General features: G+C 31.5%; 1 protein-coding gene across 6 annotated transcripts in view; it reads left to right on the top strand.

The window, feature by feature from the left end:
* The window catches only part of Zc3h13 (zinc finger CCCH-type containing 13), an 81,178-nt gene that overhangs the window by 33,275 nt on the left and 32,612 nt on the right, over positions 1-15,291 (top strand). For all 6 annotated transcript variants that reach the window (XM_071611496.1, XM_071611495.1, XM_071611494.1 and 3 more), the window contains exons 7-9: positions 325-482; positions 6,257-6,454; positions 12,418-12,728. In XM_071611496.1, the coding sequence (XP_071467597.1) occupies positions 325-482; positions 6,257-6,454; positions 12,418-12,728 (667 nt within the window). The remainder of the gene's footprint in view (positions 1-324; positions 483-6,256; positions 6,455-12,417; positions 12,729-15,291) is intronic.

Here is a 15,291-nt window from a genome sequence, read left to right as displayed (position 1 = left end):
ATGTCTGTTTCAGGCCAGTGCCATTTCTAGAATTCCTTGTTAATTTTTCTAAAATATATAGAGATAATTGGTTTGAATATAATTTGATATTTGTCTCAGAGTTTGAAATTTCATAATTTTCATTTGCTTTCTTTATAACGGTGTATGTTACAGCAGTTAATTATACTGGTTAAAAGCATGGGTTCAGATTACTAATAGATTGTAGCTGTAGTAGTACTTAATTTTTTACTTTGAGGGTTTTTAAAAATTATTTTAAGGTATATATGCTTTATTGTATCATGAATGAAGGAATTTCTCAATTAACGTACTGAATTCTTTTGAAAGGTGTCACCAGAAGTGGTTAGATCAAAATTGTCTCCATCGCCTTCTCTAAGAAAGTCTAGCAAATCTCCAAAGCGAAAATCAAGCCCCAAGTCATCTTCCGCTAGCAAGAAAGATAGGAAGACATCCGCAGTATCTTCTCCCCTATTGGATCAGCAGAGGTCAGTAGGGTGATAAGTAGTGCCAGAAAGAAGTATCTTTTTCTGAACAGATATTAAAAAGAATCACTTAGTATATATAGAAGGGTACTTTTAATATGTTTAGTATTTAGTGTAAGCTTTTCTTAAGCAAAAATTAAAAGAAAATTATAACAAATATCTGTGTCACATCTGTTTATGCTTCAGAGGTTTTATTTTTTAAGAAATAAAACATACATTCCTTATTCTTCTCACTTGAATTTGGTATTTATGATAATGTGCATAAATGGTTATATTTTCATTATGTATTGTTTTGCAAAATATAATATAGCTTTTATCTATTTAATCGTAATGTAGATAAATAACTTTCCTTGTACAATTTACTTTTTTACTGAAGATTTGTTTTTCATCTCTCTATATTGATACATGTAGCCTTAGTTCATTCATGTTTATACAACATAGTTATTAGTTTTGTGTTATTGAACATTTGTTATTTTCAGTTTTAGCTATTGTAAAGTATACACAATGAATATTTTTATCTCTTTGTGTTCATGACCAACAACTTAGAGTTTTTATATTACATACCTAGCAACAGAATATATTATTCAGAATTATTGTAGTAGCCAGCTAAAGAAATAAAAATAGAAATGTTTAAATTTAATTACATTGAGGAATTCATGGTGCAGCTGGCATTTTTTCACTTAATATCACTCTGTACCATTTAAATTTTATTTTAATTAAAGCACATATGTTAATTTTATGTTTTAAAAAATAACTGAAAACCTCTTTTCCCCAACATTTGATCAGTTAGAAAATGCTGTCTCTCTGAACCCATAATGAAAATCATATTTTTCTCCTTTTTTCGTAGAGACACCATTATTCAGATGTCAGTTACTTTTTGCCCTAGATTATTATATCATTCTACTAAATGTATTTACATTATATAGTATCCAGCTCTACACATTCATACACATTTTAATTCAGATACTCTAACCCATTAATTATACATGCTAACAGAGAAATCATAAAAGAACAATTTCTGTTCATTTATTATGCCATTTAAAAACTCAATAAAATTCAGATTCCTTAGATGACATTCATATTTTGATCTTTTTTTCTTGTCAATATTTTTGTTCAATCTTCCTCCTACTTACTATGTTTAAACTCAGTCCTTCAATCCCTAGCTTAAATTCTAAAATTTCTATTAAGTTTTCCTATTTCTCCTTACCAAACATCATTTTTATCGCTTTTGTATACCTATCAGATTTTGTTTATATCTTCCTCTTAATATTAATTGCCTTTGCATTGTATTTCAGCTATGACATATGTGTTTTACAACCTCTATTAAATTTAAGCTTCTTGAAAATTGGGATCTTGATGGTTCATTGTTCTAACTTCCCACAGTGCCTACTTTGCATAGAGCTTTGCATTGTAATAAGGCACTCAGTAAAGTTGACTTGATCCTCTTCTTTGTTCCTGGGATTAAATAAATATTGCAAAGGAATATGGAAGAAGTTGAATCAGAGAATGATGTGATCTACCCTACTTGCTCTCTATCTTATTGGCTAACTGATTATATTATTTCATCAATTCCATTCATATCTCCAATAAATTGCATATCAGAAATATGCCTTATTCATTTTATTATCCTTTCTTTTCATGAAATCTTTGAAAGTCTTTTCATAGAAAGTTGTAATAATTGTTTAGATGAGGGTTAGTTTCATCTTCATTTTATATTATCTCTCACACTGCTGTATTAGTGTATTGTCCTTTAATAAATATTGTCACATTGATTTAACTACTATATTTTTATATTCTATGTGTTGTTTACTTTAATATGCATCATTAATAATAACCCAGAATCGTCTGGAAAATAATACATTAAAAATACAAAGAATTTTCTCTCTTTCTCTCTCTGAAGATGGTCCACATGCTCCATTGAATTTCTATTCATAGCTTTACTCCAAAAGGTACCTTTTCACTCTGAGATCACTGGCATTCTTCCTTAAGTGTATCCATTTTCCTAAATAAATTAGTATCTGTGGGAAAACAAGCAAACAAACAAAACATTAAATTAATTATAGCATTTCTTTAGGCAGTTCACATTGCCTGGAGAATATCAGTCAACTTTTAATTTCATTGCTAGATCATACTATAAACTGTTTGAAAACATATTAAGCACAAGTAAGGATTCGAATTTCAGTTAAAATTCAGTGAAGCATTTCACCCAGTGCCAGTAAGTCAGCCGAGGTGACAAATCAGATGAATAAACTCTTCCTTGGTCTTACTAGGTTATCGTATTGAATGGACAGATATAATTACTGACAAATTAAAACTCACATTTCTCCCTGAAAGCTGGTATTTTTCTTCGACATCCATTGTAAAATCTAGTATGATAGTTAAGATTTATCCTAAGATGTGAGAGTGATTTAAAAATCATAAATGTATTATCTAATCCGTCCATCTTCATTTTTAGCCTTAGTTTTTACTATGTAAATTTTTTACTTGTAGTTCTTTGTACAGAGAAATATAAAGGATGTCCAAAGCTGTTCAAAAGGAATGGGTTTTTTTTGGCGGGGAGTGGGTAGAGAATCTAAAAATCATAGATGTATATAAGTACACTGTATACCACAAATAGTAATGGACTTGGTGCTACCTAGAATAATCATTCATTGACTTAAAAAATATTAAAAGATTCTTGTTGATTTCAGAATATGCAAAACCAATATTGGCCCTTTCAGTTGGAAAACGGTGCATTGTAACATAATTGTGTTTTCCAACCATATGCTTTTAAACATAATGTGAAGAAATACTATACTTCAGGATTATGTTATAGAGCATTTGTCTACTCAAATAATAAATAAATTTTCCAAGGATAATCCTGGTTATAGTAATAGCTAAATCTCAATGTCAGTGGTTTAACACAACAGAAGTATTTCTTACTTAAGTGAAGTCAAAATGGTGATTTCTAATTAATAAGTGGTGTTCTGTGCTTGGAAATTTATTAACCTAGGCACCTTCAGACCTATGGCTCTATTTGCTTGGACTTTCAAGGAAACCAAAGAATGGAATGTACAAGGTTAAAAAAAAAAATGTTTTATTTATTTAGCTTTGTAATTTACAGTTGCCTGGCATATGAAGTCCTTGAAATTGCTATACATCACTTCTGTTCACATTGCTTTGGTCATATTTTATTTGCTTGACCACACCTAATTTAAAAAAAGTCTAGATAGTATGGTTCAGCCCTGTGTGCCTAGGGGAAAAGTTTGGTAAATCTTCTATTATAGGCAGTAACATGAAAATAGTTAAAATTCCTCTCTCATTTTGTTTTTAATACAGATCCTAAAAGTGACTAGTTTTTGTCTTTAAAATGGAAAAATACTTAGAAATCTTAGGTATCTAACTTAATTATTAGATGCATAAGTAGTTTGAGCCATCTCATAAATATGTAATGAGATTTGTGGTTAATGTGGTTGTTGGCAGAGGGTAAGGGTAAAAAATAGATTTGGTAATCATATTTTAGTAATCTCTTACTTGCTTAAGTGGGTTGACCCTATCTGTGAAAGGAAATAAGGATAAGAACCAAGAGAGCTAAATTTTCAGAATGCTAAGTATAAGTTAGATGCTTTTATATTTTTTCAATCTTATTAGGAATTTTGAGGGTTGTACCGTTAATCTTTTTATATCTGAGGAATCTTGGTACTAGAGAACTCAAGGTAATAAAAAATAAGTTCTAGGATTTAGATATAGATCTTTATGTATAAATATCAATAGATAGTAAAATGAATAAACATTGAAAACTCACCGGATGTATGAAAGAAGGGCTATTTAAAAACTCAGTACAGGATTAAACACTCAGAGCAGATGGCTTACACAGAAATGTTAATACTTAAAACAGGAACAAATATAAGTAATAATTCATAAATTTCATTCAGTTTGAGAGTATATTGTATTGGCATGATGAGAGCACTTGATCTTAAAAAAATATCATTTTGGGAAAAATAAGATTATCAAACTAAAAATAGAATACTGAGATTGTCAAATTTAGAATTAGTAAAATGGTTACTATTTAAAAGTTACTGAATTTGAAGATAAGCTTAAGATATTAGAAAATAGGAGGATAGGAATGACAGGAATTTAATATGAAAGATCTAGGTGATGTAGTAACTAAATAATAGATGGGTCACACAGGGAAGTGGCAGTAAAAATAGATGAAATTGAGTAAACAACATGAAGTTTCATATTGGAACAGTATATTGAATACTGGAAAAAAATATGTATTTTTTCTTTTTTTAAATATCTTGGCTTCGTTAAAAGTTTTTTTCCAAGGAAGAGTTTTAAAAGTACCCCAACAGAAAAGCCAGGTCAGCTGTATGGAAAGAAAATGACTCTCTTTGGACTACTCATCTACAACACTAAATGTTATAGAGCTTTTAGGGAAAGGAATTTTGACATGAAGATCCTATTGTATTCAATTAAACTATTGTTCAGGAATGTGGCAAAGACAGCCATTTTGGGATGTATAGGGAACAAAGTTATACCACTTACATAAAATTACTTGAAGTCTATTCCACAAAATAAGTTACAAGTTGATTAAAGACTTAGATATGAAAGGCAAAATTCCATAATTTTAGGAGACCACCTTTTTGATCTAAAAGTTAGGAAAGATTTCTTGGAACAAGATTCAAAGATTTAAATAAATGTTTGCTAACAAATGCTTGGAATTTTATTTGTGGATGATATTGTGTTTCCTTTATGATGATCAAAACTTGGAAACCACCTGAAAAACAAATATGAAATTGATTAAATGTTATAGAGCATTTATCTATTCAAAGAAATTCTATACAATTAATAGCAATGATTACTTAAATCTACTTTTTGTTATAGAAAATGCCCATTCTATGTTCAATATAAAAAGATCTTACAAAGTACTATAATGGGATTTTCATGAGTATATATGTGTATGTAAGAAAGAAACAGAATAACATCCATTTTCAGTGGTAAAATAGTTGTGACCATCCTCTAAATGTGATTTGGAAATATTTTCTCCTATTCTGTTGGTTTCCTTTTTCACTCTGTTGATGGTATCCTTTAACACATGAAAACTTCTGTCTTTGATTACAGTCCCATTTGTCTATTTCTGCCTTTGTTACGTATACCTTAGTTGTCATAACCAAGAAATCATTTCCAAGTCCATTGTTAGGATGCTTTTCCTATTTTCTTCTAATTTTATAGTTTTAGATTTTACATTCAGATTTTAAATCAATTTTGTGTCAGTTTTTGTACATGATACAAGATAAAGTCTGACTTCATCTTTTTGCATGTGAATATCTAGTTTTAAATGAATATATAAAGAACCAAGGGAAGAGTGTGGAAGCATATCAAAGCTGTAATTATTTTGGGATCGTAGAATTATAGGTGATTTTTATTTTCTTTAACTACTTTTTATATAAACTAAAAAAATACAATTTAAGCTTTTGTTTTATTTTACAATACTATTTCCTGTCCTTTTATAATCACCTATAAAAGTCTCTTCCTGCTGTATCTCCATCTTTTCTCAGAACCTGTTATTTAAAATTACATACTAATAAGCAGCATTCACAAAATAAGTAACAAGCCAGTTCTTTGCGCCTTTCTGTGAGTTATTTTTTTCATGCCTATTGATTACTGGTATACAACATAGTAAAGAGCAAGTAATTGGAAGGAATGTTGCCATTTTTAAAAAGCACTTTTAAAAATATCAATTTGGCCTTACAGAAATATTTGAACCTCTAATGATAACTTTGTGTTACCTTTAGGAACTCAAAGAACAACCAAAGTAAAAAGAAAGGGCCACGTACTCCTAGTCCACCCCCTCCTATACCAGAAGATATTGCTCTGGGTAAAAAATACAAAGAAAAATATAAAGTGAAAGACAGGATAGAAGAAAAACCTAGAGATGGAAAGGACAGAGGGCGGGATTTTGAAAGGCAAAGAGAAAAAAGAGAGAAACCAAGGTAAGTAGGATTGTGTGTTTTTAACAATATGCTTTTATAGAATCTAAAGTATTTCCTTTTTAGGAGCTTTCAGGCATTATTGTAATGAGCCTTTAGTTTAGTTATCAGTGTGTGTATGTATAGTAGTTCACACAGTTAGTCATGGATATTTCAATTTACATTAAATTTTAGAATTTTTAAATATTTTAATATGGTAAAAACATAAAAATTTACCATTTTAGCCATTTAAAATGTATAGTTCAATAGTATTCAGTATGTAAACATTGTCAGGAAATAAATTTCCAAAAACTTTTACATCTTGTAAATCTAAAACTTTAAACTCACCAAGCAATAATTCCCCTTCTCTTTCTTCTCATAATCCCTGATAACCACCATTCTCTCTTGTGTTTCTGTGAATTTTGATTGCTTTAATACTTTGTATAAGTAGAATCATATAGTATTTATCTTTTGGTGACTGTTTATTTCACTAATATCCTTAGGGTTCATCCAAATTATAGCATGTGACAGAATTTCCTTCCTTTTTAAGATTGAATATATTTCTTGTGGAATAAATTTTGTTTGTTCATTCATCCATTGATGGACATTTGGCTGTTGTGAATAGTACTGCTTTTACATGGGCCTGCAGATATCTCCTCAAGATCCTACTTTCAGTTCCTTTGGATATAAACCCAGAAGTAAGATTGCTAGATCATATGATAATTATATTTTAAGTTTTTGAGAGACTTTCTTATTGTTTTCCATAGCAGTTATACCATTTTATACTTCCACAGAGAACAAATGTTCTGGTCTCTCCACATCCTAACCAACACTTATTATTTTTTGTATTTTTATAGTAACCATTCTAAAGAGTGTGAGGTAATAAATCATGATATTGATTTCCATTTCTCTGGTGATTAATGATATTGAACATTTTCTCAGAGATGAAATTCGAAAATATTTTCTTCCATTCTTATAAGTTTCCTTTTCACTCTGTAGATGATGTCCTTTAATACACAAAATTTTTTAAGTTTGATATAATCTCATTTATTTTTGCTTGTGGTTTCTATGGTGTAATAGTTAAGAAATCATTGACAGGTTCAATATATGAAGCTTTTCTACTTTGTTTTTCTTTAGGAATATTATATTTACTTTTCATATTTAGGTATTTAGTTCATTTGGGGTGAATTTTTGTAATGTGGTGTTAGATAATGGTCCAACTTCATTCTTTTGTATGTGGATTTTTAGTTTGGGCATAATTATTTGTTGAAGTGGCTGTTCTTTCCCCTTTGATTGGTCTTCACATCCTTTAAAAAATGATCATATTTGGTTTATTTCTGAGTATTCTACACCATAGAACTACAAGGCTGTCTTTATGACAGTACCATACTTGATAAAATTATTGTAGCCCTTTAATACATTTTGAAATCAGTAAGTGCAAATCCCCCAACTTCATTCCTTTATTAAATTATTTTGGCTATTTGGGGGAGGGGAGACTTAAAGTTCCATGTAAATTTCAGGATGAATTTTTCTGTTTCTGCAAAGAAGGCCATTGGATTTTGATAGGAATTGTGTTGACTATAGATTGCTTTGGGTAGTGTGGATATTTTAATATTAAATCTTCTAAGCCATTAACACAGGATATCTTTCCTTTTATTTCTGTCTTTCTAAGTTTCTTTTAGCAGTGCTTTATAATTTTCATTGTACAGTCTGTCATCTCTTTATTTAGGTTTATCCCTATATAGTATTTTTAATGCTACCATGCGGGGAATTGTTTTCTTAATTTCCTTTTCAGATTTGTTCATTGTGGTGGGTAGAAACACAACTGTTTTTTTGTGTGTGTTGATTATTCTGTAACATTGCCAAAGTTGTTTATTAGTTCTAGTAAAGTTTTATTTTGCTTATTTTTTTTTAGAATCTAGAGTTTACTACATGTAAGATCTTGACATCTACAAACAGACCATTTAACTTTCCAATTTCAATGCCTTTTACTTCTTTTGAAAATTAATATAAATGTTCCAACATGATGTTGAATAGAAGTGTCAGGAAGAGGTATCCTTGCCTTGTTCCTGATCGTAGAGGAAAACCTTTCAGTCTTTTGTTCATTGAGAGGGATATTAGCTATGGGTTTTTCATAAATGGCCTTTTATTAAGTTGAGGTAGTTTCCTTATATTTCTAATTTGTTGATATTTTTAATCATTAAAAGGTGTTGAATTTCATCAGATGTTTTTGTGTATGTCAGTGCAGATGCCAAGTAGTCATTTTATTTTGTTAATGTTTCACAATGTTGAACCGCCTTTGCATTCCAGAAATAAATTCCATGTGGTCATTATGTGTGATCCTTCTTATATGCTGTTGAAATCAGTTTGCTAGTATTTTTTTGAGGGCTTCTGTATCAGTATTTTTTTTTTTTTTTCTCTACACCTGACTCATGTGACAGGTGCCAGTCAAAGTGCAGGTTCTTTAACATTGCAATGTTAAATGTTGCAAAGTTTGCAGTTTTCATTGTCTTTTTTTTTTTTTTTTTTTATTGTTGGCTGTTCAAAACATTACATAGTTCTTGATATATCATATTTCACAATTTGATTCAAGTGGGTTATGAGCTCCCATTTTTACCCCATATACAGATTGCAGAATCACATCAATTACACATCCATTGATTTACATATTGCCATACTAGTGTCTGTTGTATTCTGCTGTCTTTCCTATCCTCTACTATCCCCCCTCCCCTCCCCTCCCCTCCCCTCCCCTCCCCTCCCCTCCCCTCCCCTCCCCTCTTCTCTCTCTGCCCCCTTTACTGACATTCGTTTGTCCCCCTTGTATTATTTTTCCCCTTCCCCTCACTTCCTCTTGTATGTACTTTTGTATACCTCTGAGGGTCTCCTTCCATTTCCATGCATTTTCCCTTCTCTCTGTATCAGTATTAATCAGGGATGAATATTTTCCTGAATCACAAGATTTATGAAATACTTAAATATTTGATAAGGAACACCCATTCCCTTGTTCATTTTTTATTAGTTTCCAAATTTATTTTTTCATGAAATTAATATTTCCTCAGGAAAAATGTAACTCTTTAGAGGGATCCTACTCACATTTTTGAGTTACAGTGTAATGAAAAATGCACAAACCTTGAAGTTACACAAATTGAAAAATTTTCCTGGTTTTGCCAATTACTTGATGTAAGACCCTGGACAAGATACTTGTTCTGCCTGAGCTTCTCTTTTACTTCAGCTGTAAAACATGCATAGTTTTATCTTATTGGGTTGAGGTCAGGATTAAATGAGGTAATCATTTAAGAAAATAAGATAAAGTGGTCAATAAATACATAGCTCTTCATCCTTCTGTTAGAAGAGCAATAACTTCAGGTGAACTAGAATTCTCTAGAATTGGCTGGTTTCTTCTAAGTGGAAATATTTTAATATATTTCTTTTATAATTTATAACCAGAGTACTTATAATTTTGATTAAATTTCAAGATAGTTTTATTGCTTAGTGACATCTTTTATATATGCAGAATGGGTATAGGTGTATGTCCAGTTAGACTCACATGCTTAATTTGATCCATCTTGTCTTGGTCATCAGGTCTTCTCTTTTCCTTATTCTCAGTCATTAGACATTTAGAAGACTAGTATCAAAGAGAAAAATGCAAAGGTATTTAAATTGAATCAACAATTTTCTGAAACTAAAAGAGTAAGAAGAAAACATGGTTAAAATGATGAAGCCATTACTTAGCAATATGTTAGTATATTGGCCTTAAATATTTGTGTGATCATCTCAAGTGTGAACTAAAGTTTTTTCTTTCATATTATAGACAACAGGTTTGGATAAAAATATGATTAGACTGTAATTTTTTAAAAAGATACTATGAATAAACTTTTGGTTTTTGTATCCTGTAAATTAATCACCAAAGCCTATTATAGATATTCATGAAATAATTTTAAGTATATTCCAGAAATAAATTTTTAAGTATATTCCAGAAATTTAAAATATTCATTTATGGATAAGCCAGTCTTTATTAATTTACATATTTCCAAATTGACTACTACCTAACAAAAGTGAAACAGACAGTAAAGATTTTCCTGTTCAGTAGGATGCATTTGTTTGGCTATTGATCATAAATGGTTTTCTAGCTTTGGGTAAAAATCATTGAACATTTCTACTTGTATCTGTAAGTAAATAAATTTCTATTTATAGTCAGTTACATTTTAGTGGTTTATTATATTGAAAGAAATAAGTTTTTAAATAAAAGCTTAAAGCTTCAATTGAATGAACCATAACTAGTTGTTAAGACAAATGTAGTGTTCTAGATAGCAGATTTTTAGTTTTCAGTCAATTGTTATTGTAAAGGCATTTTTTTTTTATTTGCCTAAATTATTTTTCTGTAAATCCTTTTGAATATATTGGATTACTTTCCTGGCGTGTGTGCATGCACACACACGACAATTTATATAAATTAAAGAGGCATTATTTATAAACAGTTAGTATAGGGCAGTGTTTCTCAACTTAAGATCATTTGTTTTCCAGGGGACAGTTGACAATGTACCATTATTGTCACCACTCAGTGGGAGGGGTGCTGTTGAGTTGTCAGGGATACTGCTAAGCATCTTACAGTATACAGGACAGACTCCCAACACCTAAGAATTATCTGGTATAAAATGTCAATAGTACAGAGGTTGTTAAACCCTGGTTTAAGGTTAATAATGATTTTTCCACCATTACAGATATTAAAACATATTTATCATAGGCACTGAAGGTAATTCCAGAATACTTTGAATAGAATGTCAGAATTTTTTTGAATTCGCATTTAGCTAATTGCTTTGAGAAATGTGATATTTAGGTATGTGATGTCTAGAATGTTGTTTGTAAATGGTAGCATTCTTTTTTAGTTATTGCACAGATATGTGTACTTCATCTTGCTATCACACTCAGGTTATGGCATAACAGGCTCCAGGTGTAATTCAGATGTGTTTCACGGGGTTATAAGTTGTTCCTCTGGTAGCAGTGAAAGAAGACAATTTAGAACTGAGGAGGTCCTAGTTAAATAAGATTTATGTACTAAATCTCAGTTTGTGCTGCCCACAAATGAAGGCAGTTTATTTAAGATAAAGACAGTATACACTTTGTTGTCCTCTCATTAACCATAGGATTCTTTCACAGTCCTAAATGTCATCCCAGGCAGCACAGATTTGCTTTTTGTGGTTGGGGATAGTTTTCCTTTCCCCAGGGTCTTGAATTTACAAGCATTTTCACAGCTGCTTCCTACCTTGATCTTACTAGTATATTTTCTCTGTAGTTGTTTTTGAGTTTTCCCCCTCCAGGTACTTGTTTATACTATCAGATTATCAAAATGAATTCTTTACTTTAAGTTAGAGTAGGCAGTCTTCGCTCAGGGAGAACATTGCCTGGAAAAGTCAGTGTGCCTTGGCACACTTGGGAGAAAGGCACAGCATATTTCTTCTAAAGCTGTTACTTCCACTTATAAGTCAGTCACATCTTTTAAATAAAAGCAACTTATTTGTAATTTCAGAGTATTGTAAATTAAAATTTGTCTTACAATTATTACCAGCACTTTTAGCTGCTGAGAGCCATAGCCAAGTAGGAATGACGCATGGCATTTTGGGTTGATAGGTGACCTTGCTCAGGGATTAGGGTGGCCCCGGGTTTAGGGTGGATCCTGCTGGGAATAGGGCGTAACTTGCTGCCTCAGGTGCCCACTCCATTCTCGTGGGGTTCTGTGAGAATTGGTATGCAGAGCCCGGTGGAGGGAGTGTATTCCCAAGTAGTGCGTGTAGAGTGTCGTGAGAGTTCGGGAATAAAGAGTTGCTGATTGAATCTGCAAGGCTTTGTGGTGGCTCGGTTATTTTGTGCCCAGCCAGACTGCGGCATTTAGCTTTAACTTTTATAGTCAGTTTTGTTTAAAGATATTCCTTTGGCTGGAATAGAAGGCTTTTGAACATTTTTTTTTTTAATGCTATTTTTCCATATAGATCTACTTCCCCATCAGGACAACATCATTCTCCTATATCTTCTAGACATCACTCATCATCCTCACAATCAGGATCATCTATTCAAAGACATTCTCCTTCTCCTCGTCGAAAAAGAACACCTTCACCATCTTACCAGCGGACTTTAACTCCATCTTTACGACGTTCTGCTTCTCCTTATCCTTCACATTGCTTGTCTTCTCCTCAGCGAAAGCCAAGTCCTTCAAGACATCGCTCTCCAATGAGAGAGAAAGGGAGGCATGATCATGAACGAACTTCACAGTCACACGATCGGCGTCATGAAAGGAGGGAAGGTATACACTATACTTCAGCTTGCTTTTTCTTTTTTTTTCAAGAGTTCTTTTAATTAAAAACAATTTCTTACTGAAAAATTGGACATCCATATTTATTGTTGTAATAAGATATGGAGGAAGATATTTAGTTTTGTAATATGAAGGCTAGTGTTCTTAAGGGCAACGGGAAATGCTCAAAGACATAGGGATGTTAAGTATTAAGTATGCACAAGTGGCATTTATAGGTATGCTAAGTTGGTGAGCTGTGTCTGTATTTTTGCCTATCTAAATTTTGGTATGTCCATTTCAGTTAACTATATGTTTTTAAAAATCAAGAAGTAAAGGGAAGAAGAATAGCAAATCAGGGAGCAGAGTTTAAAAGCATTGAAAGCGTTTTGATAAAGGGACCAGGGCTGGGGAAAACTTTTAGAATGTCAATGCAACCAAGTCATTGCATTGACTTTCTAGATGTAAATCAAAATAAAAAAGTAAGCATGAGCTGAGGGTATAGCTCATTGGTAGAACTCTTTTCTAGAATGTGTGAGGCTCTGAATTCAATCCCAGCACTTCAGAGAAGGAAGTAAGCAAAGCAGTTTTACTTTCTAAATTCCTGAGAATTATATTAATGTTAGATATGCAACTCCATACTCAAGCTGTCATCCCTTTGTATACTTCTTGTTTAAGCTTCCTTTCCTTATTTAACTTCTTCTGAGTTAATTTTTGAACATAGTAAGGTTTTAGGAAATACTTGCAACAACATTTCTGTTTAACATGCATTTTATATCTCTCTGTTCGAGTACATTATAGAAGTCTCCTGTAAATGATATTAATAGTTATGTTCTTCGTATCAACAGTGCAAGCAGTATTCACTCAAAATCTTTTACCCAGAAAAAATAGTGGATATGTAGGTAGAGACAGAGAAAGTATCTATTTTGTAGAATTAATTATTATGTACATGATTATAGAACCAGAACAGTATAACAGTGTATATGGAACATTGTGTATGCTATATTTATAGAACTCATGATGGAAGCTTCCATACAATGTTTATGGAAAATTGGTAAGATGGGAAAATTTACTTATACCTATTAATTTAAATAAAATTTAACAACTAGATTTGACCAAGAATATAGTATATATTTATGACTACTTATTAAATGAAAACTTGTCATTATTATTAAACATACTAATGAAGGGAAAATAATATCAGTCGAGTCTCATGGGAATGCTTTTTTGGTAGAAAGAATTGCTTATGGGAGAATCCTTTGTAAAGAGGATATTTCTTTAATCTTTTATAGAAAGAAGAGATTTAGCAAATGATTCTTCCTCTTTATTTAGATGTCATTTTCTGAAATAAGGATGATTTCAGTAGAAGGATGGGGAGATAAAGAATGAAATTAATAATTACATATATTTGTAAAGACTGATGGCAGTATCATGAAACCAGGAGTCTGGTATAAGTGGACACATTTTAAGGGACAGTTGGTATTGGAAGAGGAGTAGAAATCATAGTTTTGTGAAGAAAAAGATGGAAATATATCAGATCCTTACCCATTGCTTCTGTCTTTAGCATTTGTAAATATAGGTATATGGACAAAGGCATTGGCAAAGGAGTTTGGGTATTTAGTAAGGCTTTGAGGATTATTTGAGAGTTCCTTGAAAGAGATTATGGACCCAGCCAGCAAGAACAATAAAAGGAATAAATTTATAATGTTTTAGGCATAAGTCTGCTATAGTTGCTAGAATAGCCTCAGATTGTTGACAGTTTCAGAATATAGGAACAACTTGCAAAAGAGTCTGATTAAAAAGGGCAGAATTTATTCTTTGTGGTTCTTGTTAATATTTTAACTGCCTGTCAGATTTATGTTTATAATCATCTTATACCTTTTCTAGGCATGTCTAAATAGTGGCTTATAATCTTTGCGAATTTTCATGAGGTATGAGATATCTAAGCTTTGGGCCTGTATTAATTCATATATAAAATAACAAAGTTGGTTTAAATAAACATTGAGGTCCTTTTTTTTTTGTGGTGCTGGGGATTGAACCCAGGGCTTTGTGCATGTGAGACAAGCACTCTACCTGCTGAGCTATATGTCCAGTCCTTGTAGTCTATTTTTTAAAAATGAGGTGTTTTTTTCTGTGATATATCAGAAAACACTTAAATAGAGGAAATTTTAGAAATGGTCACACCCACAAGTATCATACCATTGAGCAGCTCAGGAAAAGAGTGAAGAACAGTACTCTTTGCCAGCAGCTAACTGAGCCACTCTCAAGTGCTTAAATAAATTTGAGGTGGTCATAATGTATTTTAAATCTAGCCTAATATCCAGTAGATATAATTAAAGTCACTGTGCACCTCTGGATCTAAAATTGTTTCTAAAAAAAAAAGCAATGAGAGGAAAGGAGATTTACTTATTTGTTTCAGTCGCTTAGGATCTATAAGTATTGTTAAATTGGGGTGGGGACCTTCATGTTCACCATTTATCCAGTTAAGAATGTAGCTATCAAATCTTTAATTAAATTATCTTTTGGATTTTAGCATATAAATAGTTTTAATTTTAAACTATTTAAAACATTCACCTGT

The sequence above is a fragment of the Marmota flaviventris genome, chromosome 4 (assembly GCF_047511675.1).
Source record: "Marmota flaviventris isolate mMarFla1 chromosome 4, mMarFla1.hap1, whole genome shotgun sequence".
Taxonomy (NCBI): Eukaryota; Metazoa; Chordata; class Mammalia; order Rodentia; family Sciuridae; genus Marmota; species Marmota flaviventris.
The sequence above is the reverse complement of the archived record's forward strand: the minus strand, read 5'-3'. Positions and strand labels throughout refer to the sequence as shown.